The following is a 22,923-nucleotide window of genomic DNA, read 5'->3' on the forward strand; positions in this document are numbered from 1 at the left end:
CCCCTCCCGCACCTCCCACCCTCCGCAGGCCCAACACGCTTCCTCCTCCCCCGGTCAGCCCACACTAAATGACCGTCGTACCATCCGGTGCTTCTCCACCACTTAAGCGAACGGACCCTAGCGCGAACGACACCCCGCCGGTGGACCGGGAGGGAGGCGACGTTCTTCCGAAGCTATCGGCTCAAGCCGGCTATGGTGAGCCAGCAGCGGGACGTTTAGACTTGATTTCCACGCAGCTTTCACTCTCCGTGTGACCGAGGATGAGCACCACCGCGGCGGCCACTGGATCGGCTTCTTGCCGCTTCGCCCACTACTTCGTCGTGTGTGGACTGGACCCGGAGACGGGCCTGGAGCCGGACGATGGAGCAGGTAGCAACATCAAAACTCGATAATAAAGCATCTAAATGTGAATATGGTCAATTTAGTGTGCGGAATGTTGTTGTTTACAGCAATAGACTCCCAACAGCCTATCTGCCCCCATTTTGTCATCCATTATATTTTTGATAAAATGCTATCCACCACTCCGAAAGCACATCTAATCTGAGAACAGGGCCCTGTTTTTAAATATATTTTAGCACAAGTCCCCAAAAGAAAGGCATTCAATGTGACATTCTAGGATGAAAATTCACATGTCGTTGTGTTTGGATCATTTTAACACAATATCTAACTACATCCTTCACAATACAGTTTTTCTTAATATTAGCAGGAATTATTCCACCTTGGTGTTCCAATCACAAAAAAAAAAACAGCCGTAATCTCCTGCATGTCTCATTAACCTTTTGGCTCTCATCACCTCTGCCCATCTAAAAACAATCCCTCCCCATTTTGTCCACTTAAATCCAGAGAATAGGAAGGTGTTTATGTGATTGATGTTGGGAAAATGTCCAAGGGGTTGCCATGGCAATAACAATCGACGCAGGCAGATGCTCCTCTCTTGTCGAAGTGGCCAGTGGGGTTTTATTTCCAGGCGAAGCAAAGAGGAATTGGAAGATGTCTGTTGTTTTTGTCCCTGATGTTGACCGAGGCGGAGACCAATTCCGCAAAAAAAAAAGAAAAAAAGTGACGTCTGGAACATTTAACGTCACTTCCTCGTTAGAAATGGGGAAAAACAATCGCCCCTGTCTTTCTCTAGTGTCAAAAACGACACGAGTCTGAGGCATCATGATGCTGGCGGGGATGGAAGATATAACGCTGCCGGGCTTAACGCTGCCAGTGATTTTGCTCTTCTAACTAACCGGCATTGCCTTTAATCGCTGGCTCCCCACCGAGAGGGTGACCGCTCCGCCGCTCGGGTGCTTGCGAGCGCTGCCAATCTGCTTATGTAACAGCGGGCCATCTCCTCGCCACTGCAGCAGAAGCGGCAGCAGGATATGCTCCTTCAAGGGATTTCCTGCCTGCATGGGAACGTTGGGCCTTAAGCCGCAACGAAGCAGGAGAGTTAAAGTCTTAACGTCAAACTGTATTATCTCACGTGTGTACACTCCTTACTGTGAAAATGGACGCTTCCATCAAAATTTGTATTTAACAAGGAGGCAACAAAAGTGAGCACACCCCTCAGTGAAAAGGGCCTGATTGGACCTAAAGTGTCAATATTGTAGTTATTTTCTCGAGACCTTGTGCTTCCCCAGCCTCCATGTGATGATACCCCACAAATGCTCAATAGGGTTTAGGTCTGGACACATGCTTGGCCACGTTTCCCCTCAGCTTCTTTAGCAAAGCATTGCTTATCTTGGAAGTCTGTTTGGGGTTGTTTGTTATCATGTTGGACTACAGCCCTGCAGCCCCGTTTCCAAAGGAAGGCGATCGTGCTTTCTTCTGCACTTTGTTGGCAGCGGTTTTGACATTAATGGCCTTGTGTTGAGTTATTTTGAAGCGACAGTAAATTTACACTGTTATACCAGCTGTACACTGACTACATTGTAGCAAAGTCACATTTCTTCAGTGATGACCCATAAAAAGATTGACTAAAAACTAAATTTAAATGTGTCGATCTATTTGAGATGTACAACGAGGTTTTTTTTCTGATGTGTGTTCAACATTAATTTGTGTTAACCTTTTGGGGAGTGCAAGGGTGAACGATATACACTCTGTACTTTTCTATCAACTACGAGGCACCCAATGTTATTGTTTGGGATGAATTAAAAAAAAAAAAAAAAAAACATATTTTAATTTGTGACTCAACTGCAAACCCCGATTAACGTGAATTCACTGTACACTAAAACTGTCCTCCACTTTAACTGTTTATTAAAATTTCTAAATGATCAGTAAAAACTATACAGCAATCCTCCATTTTCTGTACAGTCCGTTGTGATGAATCTACAAAAATGTCTATTTAAGTTTTTGCTTTGTCATTATGAGGATTGATGGAAATATTAAACAGATTTTTTTGTACACTCACAACACTTCTCATTTGATTATATGTTTTGAGATCTGTGAGCTATTGCTCTCAAATGCGAGTCATTAGAGAATTCCCAAGCACCACGGAACAGTCTGCTGTTGTTGGCTTCTCAATGCAGTGCAGTGTGTTGTGCAGCCTAATCAAATTTCACATGACGCTGCCCGTTGGAATGCCGGCTGGCTGAGGCTTCAGCTTTGCCCTGTTCACGCCAGATGACGGTCATGGGGGGGTGCTTCAGGGGGGAATGACACCGAGAACTCCCTGACAGCACATTTATGCTTCGCGTTGCTTTAATAAGTCTAAGCTAAATATATTTTTGCACTTGTGCAAAAATCCTGAGCAAGGTTAATCATTTTCATCCTTTGGTGTGATGGAAAGACGAGACACAGCCCCCAAAAAGTACTCACGTACAGAATCAGATATTCGTGTAAAAAAAGATTTTTAAAGGTAGAAGTACTGATTTAACTTCTTTACTTAAATTAAAATTAAAAACACACACGCAGTTTATTAAATTGACCTCAATGTCAACATAAAACATAAATGTATAGTATTAATTATTGTTGAAATCGGTAAATGTGCGTCAGAACAAATGGCTGTGACCTGTGGAGTTCCCCAGGGGTCAATCCCGAATCCCCTGTTGTTCAATAATTTAGCCAGCCAATACACGGCTTTAAATTTCCTCCCACTCTGCACCTGACACTCAAAGGTACATGTCACTCAAGTGAACATGCACTTTGTCACTGCATCAAACATGTGTATTGTGTGTGGAAGAAGAGCAATTCTATTCATATCAACTGAAGTCATTGTCTTTGGCCCACCGGAATAAAAAGAACACTCTCCCGATAACTACCGACATAGAATTAATCACAAAAAAGTTTAAAGTAAAAAAAAAAAAAAGATCAGAAAAATAAATACTCTCATAAAGTGTAGATGCCTGAAAAATCTACTACTAATTATAGTACTCCCCACTCCTGTCTATAAGTTAGAGGCAGCTGATACAGGCTGCTATTTTAATCTCCTTCACTTGATATCTGTGTTGTCATCTGTTCAAGTGCGTGGGCGAGTCGTTTTTGTGCAGCTGCTGTTCGGTCAAACCAAACACTTTAAGCACAAGTAAATCTCTGCGATTATTGCCAACCACTCGGCACTTCCAATGTGTGCCATGAGAGATTACCAGGTGAGCTGTGGGAAAATGTCAAATTACACTTGTTTATTTAAGGCCTCTGTGACCAAAGCGAGACGACATAATTATTTCAGTATACAGTACCCCGGTTCAAACGACAGGTTTTGTGATAAAAAAGATAAATAAAAAAAAACAAAAACAAGACAAAGATAAATTTTGACAATTCTTTTCCCTCTAACAATGTGATCTTTCACTTGTATAACTCAATTACTTATTAAAATAATAATTAATGCTGTGGATTACCAGTAGGATGAGAACAGCGTGTATTGAGCTGCTTGCTAACATGTTAAGACGAGGAAACATCCTAATTAGGCCTGAACTCCAACAGCAGCCATTTAATTAAGCTTTCATTAGCATGTTGAAACAAAACTCCCCTCGACTCCACCTCCAGTCTCTCTCTCTGTCTCTCTCTCTCTCTCTCTCTCTCTCTCTGCTCTTTAAACACTCGTCAGTCTTGCCTGCACGCCAACATGCTCGCTACGTGTCAGGTGTGATTTATTGGCTGATGAACGTGATCTTGACAGCTGCCCTTGAGGCCAAGGTGGAAATGGCTGCCATGGCTACACGGCACACTTTTCCAAGGTTTCATTCTGCCTCTTTTGTCTTACTGATTAATAAGCACCCACTAGTCTTCCAGTCTGGTGCTTAAACACGGAACAAGTCGCCCACTCATTGCAGGCGGGATATTCCAGACTCAACCTCAATAGGTTTACATTCCTTAAACACCATCCATCTATTTTCAGTTCTTCTTTTCCTGTTCAGAGTTGTTGGAGCCTATCATAGATGAGTTCAGAAAGTTGAAGTACAGATGGACAGGGAGTGGGAACTAAATCCTTGCTTTCTGCTACCAAGTCAGGCGAATGTCCCATTCTACCATCAGCGACCTCCTTAGATGCATTCCAACATATTTCAAACAACATGTTTTTAAAGTATTCTTTAGCCATCATCTCTCACATACATCTAAAAAAAAAAAACAAAACAAACAAACGTATTTGTCACTTCCTGTTGACAGTTGGCATGACTTGTGTATTTATTTATTTATTCATTTATTTATGTAGATACGAGCTGTCGCTTGGCCGATTTGTTTGGCTTGAGAAAAATCTGCGTGCTTCAGATCCCCACCACTAGATGACGAACTGAAGAGTGGCTGAAAAGCACGAACATAAAGAAACAACAGATTTTTTTTTTTCTTTACAGGAACCGTTGGCAGTTGTTTTAAAGTGCACATTCCCATCTGTGGTCGAAATTACTACTCTGACTTTATTTCTTTCAACTGCATTCCATACAGCAGTGAGTTATTTTGAAAGGCATTCATATTGGCCTGGCACGTTTTCCTCATGAACAGTACTTGAATTGTGAATCCTAAACGGGACAACACAAAACATTTGTATCTTGGAGAACAAAAATGGACCCCTTTTTGCGAGCGTGTAGCGTGTAGCACAACATATCATTGCAAAGAACTTTTATTTTTACATGAGTTTCCCTTTAAGTCTGTTTTTTGGAAGGTCAGAATGTGTGTCTTGCGATTGTAAATCCTCATTGCCGATGTCAATTTGTGATGTCCTCTTTCCATCTATTTCGCATCAGTTGAAACCATTTTTCTCACGACTGATTTTCAGGAGAGAGCTTTGAGCAGAGCCCTATTCACCGCTCCTTCAAATCCAGGCTTCTGGTCCACTACCCCGAGAGCACAGACAGAAACCCCTTCAATAAGGATGCAGTTAACATGGTGAGAATGTAGATTTGCTTCAAATAAAATGGTCGGAAATTAATAATGTTAGTCACGTATGTGGCTGGAAATAATGAATACAAAACAAAAACAACGTTTTATTTCCCTTCTGAATGTGTTGTCAGAAGAAAAATCACAAAAGCTAAAAGATTGTCATCTGCTGTCTCTCTTTGTTCAACTTTCAGTGACCGGCGGAATTAACGTTAATTAGTCAAATTTTTTAAAAACTGTTTTGGGTAATGTAACTTAATAGAAGTGATTAGTTATAGTTACTCATTATCGGCTTAATAAAGTAAACAAGGTAGTAATTAAATTCCTTATCATAAAAGAACCTTGTTATCAGGCATAAAAAATATTTTTAGTATTGTAAAATATTGAATTATATTAAACTTAAACTTTTGCAGTACTTTTTCAATTTGTCACAATGCACAGGATTTCGTCGCGATCGAGGTACAGCATGAACCGATTTGTTGATAATTCCTCATCTCATTTGTCATACCTTAGTTTCTTATGATGTAAAGACTGACACAATATACTAGCAAAATATTTTGCTCTAATAACAACTTTCTTAACTCATTCGCTGCCATTGACGGATATAGACGTCAAAAAGTCTATTCACGTTTACCTGGCCTGGCGGTGAATGAATTTTCTTTCTAAATAACACAAATTCTACCAAATTCTTGTCATTTTCAGGAGATTTAATAGATTAATGGTATTTTCTTTCATCTCAATGGGGAAAAATGATTTGCCATGAGTTTTGAGTTGCGAGCGTGGTCATGGAACAAATTAAACGTGTAATTCAAGGCACCACTGTTCAGTACAGGTTGGAAATTATTGCACTATCCGATTAATTTCTTATTGCTGTCATTCTCCCTCTGTGTCATCAGCTCTGCATGCCGAGGGGTCTTTCTTTCCGCACTCAGGCCGACCGCCCGGAGTCTCACTTCCACTCGTTCACTCTCGGTTTTGAGGACGGTTCGCGCTCCTACGGCTTTGTCCACACCTTCTACGAGGAGGTGACGGGTGCACAGATCATCGCAGCCATGCAGACCCTTCACAGGATGCACCACGTGGAGCACCACTCCGCTTCCTCCTCTTCCGCCTCCTCGTCCGCCTCCTCGCCCTCCACCTCCAGCATGGACTCGCTGGTGAGCAGCCTGGATGAGTCGGACGGCGAATCTCTAGCCTCAGGCCACACCGCCGCCTCCTGTCTGGGTTGCGCTGGCTCCTTCGACCCGTCTCACGACACGCTGTACGTGTCCAAAGCCCTCTGCCTCCTCACGCCGCTCCCCTTCCTCAGAGCTTCTCGACACTTCCTGTCTCAGCTGCACCAGGCCGTCGCCTCCCAAACGGCGCCTCCTTTACCACTAGAAAGCTACATCCACAACATCCTCTATGAGGTGCCCCTGCCGCCGCCCGGCCGCTCGCTGAGGTTTCACGGCGTGCAGGGACCCATCTTGTGCCAACGGCCTGGCCCCGGTGAGCTTCCGCTCGGGGAGTATCCTCTCGGAGAAGCCTTCTCCCTGCTCGGCGTGGACAACATGGTGCAGCTGCTTACCTGCTCACTCCTGGAGACGCAGATACTGCTCTACTCTCAAGGTATGGAGGTCTGCTTTAGAACTTGCGTTGACATTTTCATTCGGTAGAGTTGGACAGCGTTTGGTGAAAGTAGATTAGGAAATGGATCAAGTATTAAATGCCGCGCTATTATTGGATGCTGTTGAGTGATTCACCACTAGCTGTTTTCAAAGCCGAGTTCAGAGCATTTTGACAGATTTTTCCGGACCCGTTTTTGCGATGATATAAAATGCATCCCGAAAGTATTCGGAGTGCTTCACTTTATCAATTTTTTGTCGTGTTACAGGCTCCTTCCATAATGGAGTGAATTAACTTTATTCTTTAAAATTTTACACACGTCACCCCTTAATGAAAATGTGATTTTTTTTTTTTTTTGCCATTTATTAAAATAAAAAAAGTAAAACCTCATATTATAAAAAAAAAAAGTTTCAGACATTTTTCTTATGGGGTGTTGAATTTTGAGTAAAAATAAAAAATAAATTTGAATATAAGGCTGTCTCTCCAGCAAAGCAACCTTTTTCTTTCAATCATTTGTCACAAACAAATCTTTTTCACTTGGTTCTTGATGACAAAACTTTTAAACCCCACTAATTAAATGTGTGGCTCATTTTCACTGCTCCTCTTCCTCCTTAGACTACCAGCGCTTGATGACAGTGGCAGAGGCCATCACGACGTTGTTGTTCCCGTTCCAGTGGCAGCACATCTACCTTCCCATCATTTCCACACCTCTACACCACCTTTTGGATGCTCCTGTACCGTTCTTAATGGGCGTCCAGCGCAGGGATGGCGCTCAGCGAGCCTCCCTCCACCTGCCGCACGAGGTGAGAAACTCATTTAAAATTCTTTACTACAGGATGTTGTGTCGTTTTTTTTTTTATCCACCAAAACACACCCCCACAACCAGCACCACCACTCTGCAATTTAAATAATTTCCAGTTGCCTTACATACGACTGTGTGCACTGTAGACTGTGCCTTTTAGGGGCGGGGCATAGAGAGTGACATGGGAGTTGGATTGATTTGGTTATTTCAGTGAGAATCTACTCCTTGTGAGTGTTCTCATTTTGTATTAGTTGTGTCTTTGACTCATTCACGAAATGGCTAAAATGCATCTATGACAGTGGCTCTGCTTGTCCACATGAAAGGGCATCACAGTTACCTTAAGTAAATGAAGCTTCAAATCTGCTTCATGAACCAGTTGTAGTATTTTTGGAATCCTGTAGATGGCACTGTCTGTTCAACATTGGGCGGAAAGCACACTGACTTGCCGTGTTTTTTTTTTTTTAATCCCTTAAACTCCCTCAAAAATACAACAACTGGTTCATGAAGAAAATTTGAAGCTTCATTTTCCCATCACTATTAATTACTTTATTTCTTCTTTTTTTCACTTCGCTAAAGCAACACAGTGGCTGACGCTCACTCAACTCAACATTTTGTCTCGCAAAAACGAAGTCAAGGTACCACTGAACCAGACTTTTGCCATAGCTTGAAAGTGGCTTTGGATTAGCTTCCAAGTCATGGCCGGTCAAACTCGCGGTTATGATGTAAAGTAGATCCACTGTTATGTAGCCGATGTGCAGAAGCAAACGCTCACAGACACGTTATCAAAAATAGACCGCTTACAAAATATGTACTTGGTCGCTTAGTTTCACATTTTATGCAAGCCATTAAAAAGTCCGTTTTACATTAGATGTCCCGTTTGAGCAGTATTTGTGCTCTTGCGTGCTATTCCTTCTTGAAGCAGATCTTTGTGTATTTTCCTGCTCCACCACGCTCACTAATCCAATCAATCGTGCAACATCACTCCATGCTGTGTGACTATTTCACCCCGCCTCTTTTAACGTTGCACTAGAAAGAAGGCAACTGAGTCACTCGGGGGCATGGATGAAAGCAGCAGTGCATGAGAGATACTGAATAATTCATGTGAATTCACCGTCACTGTTTTTCTGTGGTGCAATTTGATGACACGGGGGGGGGGGGAAACAACCTTCAAAACAAACCAGGAAGTGTTGAGAGTAGGAGGATGAAGCTGAGTAAGGCTGTGCAAGCGTGCACCTTCCAACCTTCCCCCCCTGAGGCTTTAATTAGACAGTCAGGGGTCGATCGTCAAGGTTGTGAGACCTGACTAAGCTGTGCAACTTAGACTGTGACACTTCCCTATGTATATCGGCACAATCATTTCAAATCAATCATAGATGGACTAATGGAGAAGATAATCAAAAAGGAAAAAGATGAATTGGTGACAGCCCGAATCGAAACAGAGCCTTATTTTTGTCAAATGTGAAAAATTATTTGTATTAAAGTCATTAAAACTCATTCACTTCCAGCCAATTGAAAACAAAAATATTTTTGACGTCTTTAGCCGTCAATGGCAGTCAATGAGTTAAATTGTGTACCTAATGTTGTGGCCCACCTGTATTATTATTGTTATTACGATACATTTCTTGATACGTGGGGTGCGATAACGTTTTAAGCACGGTTCTATTTTAAAGTGGAGCGTTTCGATTTGGTTTGATTCAGCGGGATTGCGATTCAATTCGATATGGACTCACATATGATTTGATCACAATTTTAGTATTTTTTTAGCAATTGATATTGATGAATATATACAGTAGAACGTTGTTCTTCCCTATTCAAACTAAGAAAAATATTAAATAAATGAAATGAAGTATAATAAAATACAACCATCTAGAGCAGGTGTGGGCAAACTGCGGCCCGGGGGCCACAAGCGGCCCGTTAAATATTTGAATCCAGCCCGCCGAATTTGTAAAAATTAAATGAATAAACCTTGTTAATGTTTTATTTTCTAAATACTGTGGTGTGTCAAAGACAGATATTTTGATGTAATGCTTTTGTTCATTTTAATTTAAAATTAAATGTTTTTTTTTTCTCCGATGAGGTGAGGTTACCAAAACACTCCTTCCATCTGCTCCTGGTCCAGCCCCTCTGTCGAATTTTAGAACCCATAGTGGCCTGATCTAGAGGGTTTTCATTTTCCAAATAATGATATCGGTGACTGGTATCGGCGACTCTCAAGAGTGCTCGATAAGTTACAATAATGCCCGTATCGGCCCGATACGATACATGGTATCGTTATTCTCCCATCACAAATAAGAAGAAAATAACTCATAGTTTATTTATTCCGAGTTATTCAATTTATGCGCCCCTCAAACCTGTATTGCATTTCTAGGTATGTAATTAAGGTCAGCACGGCGGACTAGTGATTAGCATGTGTGTCTTAATAGTTCTGAGGTTCAAAGTTTGAATCCCAGCTTGAGCCTCGCTGTGTGGCGTATGCATCTCCTCCCCTGCTTGCATCGGCTACTCTGGCTTCCGTCCATGTTCCTGAAAAAAGATGTTTAGATTTATCGATCACTTAAGCGCCAGTGCTTGTTTGTTTTGCGGTCATCAATATGAGTTTGTGCAGTGTCGACAGTTTTTTTTCTGCTCTTGCCGAGTTGCCGTAATGTCTCAGATCTCTCGGAGTCTATTATGAAAAATTGGCAAGAATCTATTAAGCGGATGGAAATCTTTATCTGGGATCTTAATTGGATTTTTCCAGCTCTTCCAGTTTTTCTCCAAGATATGAAAGACTGCATAGTTTCATCCAATTATCTGATCCAAGAAGCGCATGATTTTTTTTTTTTCATTGTTTTGTCTTATTTCTGTATAGGCCAACCTTTGCTTCGTGGACATTGACAATCACTGCATGGACGCTCCAGAGGGTCTCCCCGCCTTTCCAGACCAAGCCGAGCTGGTGCGGGAAGTGAGCGACATCCTGCAGTGTTTCGGCGTCCCCCTGCAAGGAGGTGCCCTCACAAAGCCCACCTCGGCCTCTCCGCAGCTGAGCAGCCTGGTCCTGGAGGATCTGATGGAAGACAGAAGGAACGGCAACCTCGGAGGCGAACAACTGGAGGCGCTGGAGAGGCTGCAGGCTCTGGCTTGCAGGTGCGGACGAGACAAGTTGTCGGGTGAAGGGAAGACGCTGGGACGCGTGTGGGAGGAGGAAGAGGAGGCTCTGAGTGAGGCGAAGATGAACATTCAACTGAGGGAGGTGTTTGCCGGACGCTTCGCTACCATGTTCGGACGCTATGAGGAGTTCGTCATCCACAGTGCGCTCGATTTGGATTCCTGGATGAGTAACCGAGAGGGAACGTTCAACTTTGACAAGGTACAGTAAACTGAAATGTTGTTCAAATATTTTCAGAGGTTCGTGTGCGCAGACGTAGAGATGGCAAGAAAAATTCGGGTGACAATTAATCACCATTTTTAATTACATTACAATATACGACATTAAGCTGTTCTTAGCGCAATCAATCGCCAAGTGGTTGTGCGGAATTGTTGGGCACAAAGACTGAACTTGTGATACAGCAGGGAAACACTTTACTAGTTGGAAACATTTGCCCAACGGTGAAAAGGAGAATCAAAAGGTATTCTTTAATTCTCTGGAACAATAGCTGCTCCCGGTCCACATTAAAGTTTAGAAACCAAGCAGACTTGCCAGGTTATCAGAGAGCTTTGGATTACTGACAAAAATAACTGTTCAGCACACAAATAACTCTAAGGTTTGGCACTCGCCTAGTTGAGGGGGGTTCAACTCACCCTTATGTGAATCTAATTGGTCTAATTGGCTGCAGCAGCTTGCAGAAGCACAGCACTTTAATAAAAACTCATTACGTTCGCCTCCAGGGCAAGTAAAGGGTACACATGTATTTATTTTGAAGCCAAAACAAATGTGTGCTTACTGCTCTTTTAGTTTGTGTACTTAAGAAGACCAACGTGGCAGGAAACGCACATAACAATAACTCCACCGACAAAAGTGAGACTGACGTGTGAGGCTGCATGGTGTTGACCCCACACATAAGGATTTGACATTTAAGATGTTGAATAGCTTTAACTTTTAACATTTTATGATCACCAATATTTTTTTTTTCATCATGCATTTTAGTTGTGATATTTTTTTAGGGAATATTGGTGCCATAGGACTTTTAAAAATTTTTTTTTTTTTTGCTGTTTATTCATGATGCTACCGTGCTCCAATGGAGCGAGCCGGCATGCGGCTCCAAGTTAGTTGACATAGGGCAAAACTTCTGGCTAATCCGATGAAGTCGCGATTTTGCCAGGAAAATATTTAAAAAAAAATAAAATAAAATTTTGCCACTTTACACGAAATCATGAATTGGTGGGTTTTCCCGGAAAATGATAAACTAGCTTCCCAAAAATATCTTCGTATAAGTGATGTAGCCATTGCCACTCTTTATATAGTAATTTGTATGACAGATGTCTTTGATGGTCTACCTTGACTCAATGAAGGTTAGGAAACATTAATTCAAAATTGAGGGCAAAGGTCATTTGGCCAGATTGTCAATATTTTAGTATCTTGTGCAAAATGCTTAACATCTCATTTAATGACATTATTTCTTTATGGACGCCTATTCCAGGGTGCCTTCCTCTCTGCTCAGCCCGTGACCCACTTACACTTCCTGTCCCGCTTCCTGGAGACGTCCATGTTTTCATCTTTTGCCGACGGCAAGGTGATCTCTCGCTGGGCTGAGCGCGAGCCATTGCAAAAGCTCTTTGACAGCCGCCTGGAAACGGAGCGACTCTACGACACGGACCAGGTCGACTCTCAAAGCGGATGCGACGGGAAATCAGGTACACTGCAAATGCACGACGACGACGTCATGGAGTTACCCATCTCGGTTGCGTTCATTATTGTGCACAAGAACATCAAACCGAATCAAACATTTCTCATATGAACATCAAAGTCAATTAAGATAAAAGGCAAAACGAGGGTGGGATTAAGCCTGCTTGAAGGGGGCGGGGTGCAGATGGAAGCGCATTAAAGATGGGGGTGCGCTAAAGAATGTGGTGGGGGATGAGCTGTTTTTGTGTCCCTTCTTCTAACCGGATCCTCATTTCGCCTCTTTTTGTCATTCCAGTCGATGTGGAACATCAACACTGCCTTTTAAGTCGCATATTTTAAATCATGTAAATACATTTGACTACTACGAATAATTCCATCTTGGTGAAAATGAAATATCTGTGAATAAATATCATGTCTAAGAATATATGTTGCTGCCATCACTGTGCTTCAGATTCAATGAGGACAACTGGTGCATACATAGGACAACTTTTAGCAATAAATTTAATAGCTAACCATTTTTTTTTACCAAATTACCAAAAAGTTTTTCGTTTTTTAAACAAAATTAACAAATTATTTTTTAAACTAATTTAACAACTAATTTTTTTTTTTTTAAGAAAAAGCAGACCATAAAGTGATAATTAAATCAATCTTTATTACAATTAGCAGCCAAGTGTTACAAATCTAAGAATAATGTATACATTTTTTTTTTTAATTACGAATCACTGATTATTTTTGCACATTTATGCAGAGCAGGTCTTGATGTTGGTTTAGGGTCGGGTAAAATTTCAAGTTTTGTCGACTCCTCCCCATGGACCGGTTGACCACCCTCGGGTGGTCAGAATGGGCTAATTGTCCTCTGTATGTACTGTGCGCTTTTGACGACCAGTTGTACAATTGCGCCTTCTTTACATACTGTGTCAGAAAACCAGCAAATTTAACAGCGAATGCATTTATTTTAAACACCCATTGTATATGATGTGTATTTTTTCAATTATATTTTAACTTAGGACTTTATTAGGATTGAAATTTGCTTAGACGATCCATCCTCTCTGAAACACGCCTTTGTTGCTCACGCAGGTGTTTTCTTGATGTTTTCATTGTGTCTGTGCGTGCAGCTCAGACCATCGAGCGCCGACTGCTGAAGGCCGACCACACAGCCATACACCCGCACCTTCTGGACATGAGGATCGGTCAGGGTCGCCACCAGCCGGGCTATTTTCCCAAGTTGCAGGCCGACGTCCTCATACACTCACAAAGCACCAACAAGTGAGTCTTTCATTCGGGATTGGCAAAGAATGTATGAAGCAAATCAAGTCATACTGGGCTTGATAATAATAATAATAATACTACTACTAATAATAATAATGATAATAATAATAATAATAATAATAATAATAATAATAAACTTTAGATGGGAAAGCTATTTTCGTTACATTTTGTGCCTGCAATTTCTTTAGTCCTGATTGTGTGATTGTTTACATCCGAGTAGGCGTTCCAGTCGTGTCACTGCGTCACGCAGATCCGATCCCAGGAGGACGTCGGCAACGGCGGTGGAGCTCTCTGGACCAGACGGCGAACAAAGACAGGTGCTTTGTTTGGCGTTCAGACACAAGCCTGTACGAAAATGCGCTCGCTTTCCTTGATGTCTTTGTTGATTTTGGTTTCCGCCGCAGAAATACTCATTAGCAAGGAAGCACCTTAACCAGCTCAAGTTTCTGGACCTGTCGCCTCAAATCATCGCTCAGACACACAGGGAGTTTGTTCTAGGGCTGCTGAGCGAGTGCCGACTCAAGGTGAGTACTGTCAAAAAAAAAGTCATTATTTCCTCGAACGGGGAGGTTACGGTTGTCTTTGGAATCACTCTCTATCCACTATAGTGGCCTCTATATTGCAGTAAGATTTCCATTTTGGAGTGTTGTCCAATAGTAGATATTTCTTTTGAAATCCATTTTGAATGCTTCCTTGACTCATTGGAAAGACTTTTCCGCAATGCAAAGACACTATTTATGTTTTTATTTTTTTATTTGTGTTTTACTCATTTTGCTAGCTTTTGGGTTTTAATATTAGCATTACGCGACTGAGCCAATTAGCATCATGACATGTGTCAAGAGCCAGCCATAGACGGATGTAACGGAGAGAATGGGGTCACTTAAAATAAAATATTTTTCAGCCTCAGATCATAAATAAACCGGAAGTACTGTACGTTTTCTTTTACTTTTAAATGTGCGGGCCGGTAGAGCAGAAGATGGCCATTTCCCTTTTGTACTCAATCGCTCTGAATTGGTCAGATGCCATGTTTGCGACTTTTAAGCTATATTCGTGCATCATGCCAAATGGTCGACATTGTTTACAAATATTCTGAATTGGTCTATTCCTTGTCAATGATCTCTGCTTCTCTAGACCAAACGTATGTTGATGGAGAGGATGGGGAAGGAGAGTGTGGAAGTGGGTCAGGGGGAGGCCAACATCACCGGCCTGCAGGAGAACACGCTGATCCACAATCTGTGCGACCTACTGGAGAGAACCTGGGGCCACGGTCTGCAGATGAAACAGGTCAGATTTGATCACGCATCCTTCGTGTTAGCCGAAAGGAAATCATGTCAGCTCACACACACAGAGTAAATATGTAGTAAATATGATTGTTGGTGCGTTTCAACAGGGGAAATCAGCTCTGTGGTCGCACCTGCTTCATTACCAGTCTGCCCTGGAGAAAACGGAGGCGCCTGCTGAGTCTCCTCCAGGTAGCGGAGATTTGGATGACGTGCCGTGATGAGTTATACATCATCTAGTCTCGTCTTCATTTTTTTTTTTTTTCGATTCTCGAAGAGTTGCAGTTTCTGATTACTGTGGTATATTTTTAGGCACCGAGCAGAGAATATATGACGATGGTGCTGTACTTTTAAGAGGATCATTGGTGCAAGATATGAGGTGAGAAAAAATTTCCTTATTACCAGTCATTTTTTTTTCTTGGAAAATGTACACTTTAGAAATCATCCTTTTGAAACCTCCTTGTGACCGATACTTCTGAACACTAAGATCGTTCTGATGCTGTGGAAGCTCTCCGGCTTGTGCCGTAAGGTGTGACGAGAAAAATATCAGCAGAAGCCTGCTAGTGTGAAAGCGCTCCGGCTGATTTGAATGAGATCCAGTTTACGTGATGGTTGCTTTGCGCTAACCCCCATTTACCATGAGTTTGCAATGTGATTGGTTAATTCCGAACACATCCACGTCCCCTACTTACAAAAGGGTGTGCACACTTGTGCAACTTTGTTTTTTAACCTCGCCTCTTGAAAATATTTTATCAGTTCAGTTGTTCAGGTTATAGGCCACTGTAATCTTGAGAAAATGTTTGAAATGTTTGTAAAGTTTGAAAACAAGGGTGTGTAGACTTTTTATATCCACTCTATTTATTGGACACCCAGGAAAACAAAGAATGTGTAAAGGTGGTCTAATAGTTGAATAAAACAAAAACAAAAGCAGGAATATAAAGCTATAAATGAGAGAAAGCGTTTTCATTTTTCTATTTTTGTGTGTACGCTTTTGCCTAATGCCATCAGTGATGATGATGCAAAGTAAAAAAAAAAAAAAAAAGGCTCTATTGATGAAACATTTTATTGTTTTACACTCTTACTCTGACCAACACTTACTTGACAATTAATAATGATGAATTACTCCTTAACATTCTTGACATGTGCATTTTTTTTTTTTTCAGGTTTGTCCAAACGATGAGTGACGGTCTCTCCGAGGTGGAACAAGCCCGGGCCTGGATCAGCTTAGCCCTGGAGAAGAAGATGCTCTCACAGCACCTTAAAGAGCTGCTTACAAACCAGGAGTTGCTGAGGTAAGCAAAGAATTCCATTCCAGTCTTTGTCTGGTGCCTCATTTGACTTTAGTTTGCTTTTGTTTGTCCATAAAGACAGCTATACAAGCCTCACGCTTTCCTTCTCTGCGAGGAAGAAAGGGAACAATTTCTATTTCACCTTCTCTCCCTCAACACGGTGGACTACCTCTGCTTCACGCGCGCCTTCGCCTCTATCAGTGAGTCAATACAAAGAACTCCCATTTGTTCTTGACTGCGACAAAAGCGCCCATAGGCAAGACAAGGCAGGTTTATTTGCGCAGCATTATTCAAACACAAGGAAAATCCATGGCGCTTTACGACGACAAAGCAAGGAAATAATAATCTGAGTTGAAGATCAACATAAAAGCAGGTTAAATAAAAAAGATAAAACAATTCAGCCAAAAGTCTAATATTTCTATTTTTGCCGCCTCTCTGCAGACATTCCTTATCGTGTCGCCATCATCCCCATGAAGAAGCTGAGCATCGCCATGGCAACCGTCAACCCGTGGGTCTGCGTGTCTGGAGAAATGGGAGATTCGGGAGTGAGGCAGATCAGCAAGAATACCCAGGAGATTTTTTTCCAGGTTTGGGTCAACAAACGCGTAATTAAAAATGCATAATGTTATAAATAAAAATAAAACAGTTCATCGTTCATTTTACCATATAACAGTTCAGCGGTACAAATGCCCCCAATTTAGGATTTTTCATAAGCAGTTGCTTAGTCGATTGGAGTTGTGAGCGAGCGTCAGATATGCCGCTATTGGAGAAAAAAAAATGGAGCAATTAAGACGGTAATGCTCTTACAAGAAGAGCCACAGTGGGAAATACACTTTTCCTTTTTAATGAACGGGACAAATAGCCAAACGCACAAATGCAAAATGAAAACACTTGCAAGGAAGCTCACACACAAAATACATAATGGATTATTAACATTTCATTGGGGAAAACTAATTTAATATACAGTGAGATATGCGTTTTATTTATTCCGTGACCACGATCTTAACTCAAAACACTCATATCTCAAGTCATCTTTCCTCATTCAAATGAATGAAAATGTTAGTCCCTTACAGCGCCCCCATTTTCCCAGTCCAGGGTTCACCCTGCCTGTTGCGCAAAGTCAGCTGCAAGAATCTCCAGCTCACCTAATAGTAACAAATAAAAAAATTGGCGGCTGCGCCAGCATTGCTCTCATTGTTACTCTCACGAAACTCCAGCTCGAGCCTCACATCTTGTTGTGTTTGTTGCAGTGTAAGAACCTGGGCCGACTTAGCACTTTGCAGCTGGGACAGGAGAACTCGGGCCTGCTGGCCAAGTGTCTCATTGACTGCGTGATGGTCTACAATGAGATCACGGGCCACACATACAAGTAAGAATCGGAGTCACTCTTGCTGCATGCTTCTTAAATACGTTGAATACGCCCAAACTTTAATCGTGATGTGTGTTCTGTGTCGTCATTCACTCAACTCAGGCAGCTAATAAAACGAAATACAAGCCAAGCTGCCATTTTTGGAAGCAGCTCTCATTTCGGGGATGTGTTTCGTTGTGCAGGTGTACCTAATAAAATGACTATTTGCTTCCCCTGCACCATTTTCTTTCTTCTTGTTCTTAAATGTGCTTGCTCCGCCCTGCCAGGTTCCCTTGCGGCCGATGGTTGGGGAAAGGCGTGGGCGACGGCAGCCTGGAACGAGTCCTCATTGGTCAGTTAGTCTCACCCAGCGGGGAGGAGGATTCCGGAAGATGGACCGGGACGCCGCCGGAATTGGCCTCGCCTTCTCAGGGCGTACGCGCTGTGCTGGGATCCCTTGGAAATCGGGCGAGTACGTCCTGAAAAAAAATACTCCTTAACTTCGTCACGGTATTGCGGTCTGGAAAGTATTTCTTGTGATAAACTGAGGTTTTTGTTCTTCCCCTCACGCTTTCTCATGTTTCTTTCTGTGCACTTGTGTTTGTCCCTTGACAGGAGTGCTCTCGGTTGAAGTCCATGAAGACATGAGGGAGGCGGCAAATAACCTGGTCAAGCACTTTCACAAACCTGAACAAGAGGTTTGTCAATACTCGTGAAGGGCGCACTTTGCGACCACCGCAAGCAGTTTACAATACATATGCAAAGACGACGCCTTGAGTATATTGATGCTGCCGCCATACTGGATGTGGCAAAGTGAAACTAATTGTGAAGCTGCCTCATTCACTTGCTCCTTGGAGATGCATCATCAATCCAAAACGTATTGGATTATTAACGCACCATTGCATTGTGTCATTCTAATATTATGAATATTATTTGCTGATTTTATGGCTAATCGCCACATCCAATATGGTGATGGCTCCCATGGAAATTTTGAAACATGAAAAGGCGTAATGTAGGAAAATGTGCAAAAACAGCGTTCAACAGTCACCAAAATTTATGATGTCATTTCTACGTATGCACATATCAACCTCTGAAGATATTAGAATGGTCGCCCAAGTATTATGCGATTCAGGATATCACTGTGAAATTGTCTCTGGTTTCTTTCTGGTTTCCCTTTCCATTCTGGCAGAGAGGCAACCTGACCATGTTGCTATGTGGCGAGGGAGGCTTGGTTCCCTCTTTGGAGAAGTTCCTCCTCCATGGCTTCAAGTCCACACGTCTTTTCCAGAGGAACGTGTTCGTTTGGGACTTTGTGGGTGAGTGCTGTGTTCTCAGTGGGAGATTTTTTTTCATGAATGTGAGATTTTTTTGTTGCGTATGAGTTTTTTGGGTATAGGTTGATGTTATTTTGGGCACCTTATACGAATGGGAAATGTGTCCCGTAGATATTTGATATATAATTTATGCATTACATGGGAATTGGAAACTTTGAACTGTAGTGTATATGCATCCTAAAATTCTGTGTGTCTCTTTGTAACAGAGAAGGCCGTGGTTTCTATGGAAACGGCCGACCAGCCCGGCCACCCTCCGGGCTCCATGCTGATAAAAGAACCGTCTTGCGACTTGCTCTGCCACTATGTCAACTCCATCAACGCCTCCCCGCGTAACATTGGGAAAGAGGGCAAGTTCCAGCTCTTGGTTTGCCTGGGAGTCAGGTGAGTGGTTCCACAATACGCACGTTTACCCAAATGACCCATCCATCCAATCATTATCTGAGCCACTTTTCCTCACAACAGTCACGGGCGTGCTGGAACGTAAAATAAATCAATAAATAAATAAATTCTTCACCTGATTCAAATGATCAGCTCATCGGCAAGCTCTAAAGAAGCCTCCATCTGTATCTAACCAGCTGTCCTATCCTCTTCTTAGGGACCGTCTCCTCTCTCAGTGGCTTCCCCTTTTGGCCGAGTGTCCTCTAACATCGCGGACCTACGAGGATGGCGCCCTGATGCGTGACCGTGCCGCCGTTTGCTCGCTCTCTCGCATCCTGCACACGCTCAACGAGTTTGCCATCACGCTGGAGACGTCTCTGGTCAAGGGCGTGGCCCTCTGACACCCCCTAGTGGATGTCGCTACACAGTCTCCTGAACTCCTCATTTGCTGTAAAAAAAAAAAAAGAAAAAAAAAAAAAGAAGAAGAATCGCCCGTGGATGGAAATGATGCCACGTGAGCTCCAAACCTTTTGCCTTGTAAAATGTCTTTACACACTGTATCTGCTTCGGGAAGTAGTCAGATCCTCCTCTGTGTGATTACACTGTGAAAACAAAACAAACGAAAAAAAAAAAATCATTGGACAGAAGTCGTCATTTTACGTGGACAGACAGTGTTTGTTTTACAAGCTCATATGGTGTGCATGCTCAGAAAAAAAGTACATTGTTGTTTGTTTTGGGGCTTGTCATGTGGCTGCTATCTATAAATTCTGCTTTTGTACCCTTGACGCTTCACTTTTACAATTTTGAGACATAAACTAATTCTTACCACTTCAAATCATAATATTAGTTAAAATGCCAATAAATTAAAAAAAAAAACACGATAAAATGTAATAAAAAATGTAAAAAAAAAAAAAAACTTTTACAAAGTTACACTGTATCTGAAACTCACTGATAACTCAATTGGGGTCCACAACAGCAAGTTAAAAAAAATGAAAGACCACTTGTAACATCAATTTACGGCACTTTACATTTTTTTAAGGTCTTTAAACACGCGTTTAAAACGACACAAACATATTTAGAGCAATGAGCAACATAAAACATACAACATGGCCTCAGCCCTTTTATGTCTGTGAATTTATTTTTTTAACTTTTTTATTTGTAACATGCCAATTTATAGTTTCCGGGTTAGCTATTTTGTCTTTTGCATTCCTTTCCTAGCTAAGTGTCAAGGGGACAAAAAGTGTGACAGTTACAATATGGTAGAAAACGGCATTTATTTCAGTGGTTCGATTTAAGTGAAACTCGTATTGACGCATATTAAATGAGGTTTTTTTCTGTTTTTTTTATTTTGGTTTCGTGAATATTGAAACTCTCACCGCATGAAGAAATTAAAATGTTGCGTATGAAATGTAATCAAAAGGATTTTTTAAAGTAGAATTACAGCAAAGCCCTGGTTATTGCAGATGATGATATTCCAGACCCAACCCAAAATCAAAAATATAGACATAAACAATGACAACATAAACACATTTATTGAACCACACTTAAACTTATTAAAACACATATTTTAAAATTCATTGCAAACAAATTTGATCACATCCAAAAATTGCAAGCATAAAACGTGCAGATAATTTTGTCCGTATTGAAGTTGTGAGCGCCTGGGCGTGAGCTGTGGTTGACAGCAGCTCCCGTGTGAGTTTGTTCTCTGTTTTACTATTCTTCTGGCGTTCAATAAACAGCTTAAAAGTAAATCGACAACCGGCCATGTGAGGAATTAAGTATACTGTTTAAAGCCAGAAAAAAAAATGTTTACTTTAAAATCCCACAATATTGACCTCCTGATAAATATTTTCCTGTATTCGTGAATTTAATACTGTGACACTCAAGAATGTGAGAATCACACAATCGAAACACTGCCTAAGTACAGTTCAGTTGTATTTAACGTTTAATTTCAATACATTTGCATTTAATATTTAAGAACTGTTTGTTATAAATATTTATTTTGCTATTTAGGTGCCATTTTTATTCAACTTGTATGAGCAATCCAGTTGAATTGAATCAGTTCAGTTTTTTAAATTTTTCTTTATTTAAGCGCTGTGTTAATGTTAAAACCGAATTATGCTACAATGGCTTACGATAATATTAAATCTATTTTTTAGGAATGAAGTCTTGTTTTCGATTAATTGTTTTTTTTTTAAGGTGGTACTTAGTGGAAAAGGTTTGACAGCCAATTTAACCAACTGAGTTTCACTTTTCACATTGAACTAATGAAATTAGTGAACCATATTCTAATGTTGTGAGTTGCACCTGTACACCAATAATGTGCTATTTTTCCTGGAGCGTGTACTTAATCCTGACAGTGTTAACTCTCCTCCTACTCTTATTGCTTGCACTCTCTTGACTTTAAAATGAAACACATGCATGGCCAGTAAGTTTGTTTTGTCTCAACTGTGTTGTGATCCCAACTCTCGGGACTTAGGCCTTATTTGCTTATTCCCACGCCAAAGGGACGCTTCGTTCCCCGTGTTGTGGTATGTTACAATGCTCTGGTTCTTATTCTATCTGCTCTGTTAACTTCACTTTTTTTATGTTGAACAGACTCAGAATAGTTCAAATCCGCTCTCCTCTTCTCTTCTTGTTGTAAATATGTTAGGCTCATCTTATAATCTCTCAATGTTGTGACATGTTTTTTCCGGTTAAAAGGCATTATGTTTGTGTCCAAACAATAGATTCTGATCCTGTGGATGATGGTTCTGCTGTTTGTCTTACATGAAAGTGTTGAATAGAGAGCACCAGCTCGTAAAAAAAAATATATATATATATACAATGACCCCCTGTTTATTGCAGAGCCTGTTTCAGAAGCACCTGCAATAGGTCAAAATCCACAATACATCATATTTAAAAAATTATTGAAAATAGGTGTACTCCTCCCACACTGTTTCAACTTATTATTATTTAGAATTAACCCCCTCTTAAAAAAAACACTCACTTTGACATCTGTGATACAACAGGGGTTCATTGTATTGTGTTATTTGCCACTTAATAAACACTGTCTTTTTCCTGCACTGTCCCACAAGCACTATGTAACCCAGCCACTATTGTCATTTAATTACAGATTAGAGAGAGCAATAAATGAAGGTTATTTATGAAAATGTGACGTCTCAGAATAAAGTTACTAATGAAACAAGTGCAACGCATTGGTATTGATTATTTATTTTATCTCTTTGTTTACCCAAATGTAAATCTGGTCGTCAAATCCAGTGGTGCTTGATGTGTACCTTTAAGGGGCGTGGCCTGGTGAAAGCATTGACAATGCTACCTGTGTAAAACAATCTAACAACAAGAGTTCTCAAAAAACCAAAACGTTCAAGAGTAAAACTTAGAGATGTTCAATTTTTTTTTGAAAGCATCAGTCAAAATTTGTTTGGACATTTTTTGATGCAACAAATTTGTTTGCAAGGCGGTTAGCACGATGGCCTCACAGTGCAGAGC

General features: G+C 41.3%; 1 protein-coding gene across 1 annotated transcript; it reads left to right on the plus strand.

Annotated features, from left to right (window-relative positions):
* LOC148334757 (DENN domain-containing protein 5B-like) lies at nt 1-22,619 on the plus strand. The gene is made up of 21 exons (XM_088298127.1): nt 1-369; nt 5,201-5,310; nt 6,198-6,909; nt 7,522-7,709; nt 10,560-11,057; nt 12,328-12,541; nt 13,649-13,799; nt 14,023-14,119; nt 14,207-14,326; nt 14,934-15,086; nt 15,193-15,274; nt 15,395-15,461; nt 16,246-16,374; nt 16,450-16,571; nt 16,813-16,958; nt 17,622-17,740; nt 18,007-18,191; nt 18,335-18,417; nt 18,909-19,035; nt 19,260-19,434; nt 19,649-22,619. Exons 1-21 carry the CDS (start codon nt 261-263, stop codon nt 19,830-19,832), a joined length of 3,771 nt encoding a protein of 1,256 aa, XP_088154253.1. The 5' UTR covers nt 1-260; the 3' UTR covers nt 19,833-22,619.
* The last annotated feature ends 304 nt before the right edge of the window (nt 22,620-22,923 follow it).

The sequence above is a fragment of the Idiotropiscis lumnitzeri genome, chromosome 6 (genome assembly GCF_059441095.1).
Source record: "Idiotropiscis lumnitzeri isolate Australia: NSW breed Sydney's pygmy pipehorse chromosome 6, RoL_Ilum_1.0, whole genome shotgun sequence".
Taxonomy (NCBI): Eukaryota; Metazoa; Chordata; class Actinopteri; order Syngnathiformes; family Syngnathidae; genus Idiotropiscis; species Idiotropiscis lumnitzeri.

Coding starts and splice junctions, on each gene's coding strand:
- LOC148334757 (XM_088298127.1), top strand. CDS start 261: ATGAGCACCACCGCGGCGGCCACTGGATCGGCTTCTTGCCGCTTCGCC. Junction 15,275..15,394: donor GCCTGCTGAGTCTCCTCCAG/GTAGCGGAGATT, acceptor GTATATTTTTAG/GCACCGAGCAGAGAATATAT. Junction 16,572..16,812: donor GCGCGCCTTCGCCTCTATCA/GTGAGTCAATAC, acceptor GCCTCTCTGCAG/ACATTCCTTATCGTGTCGCC.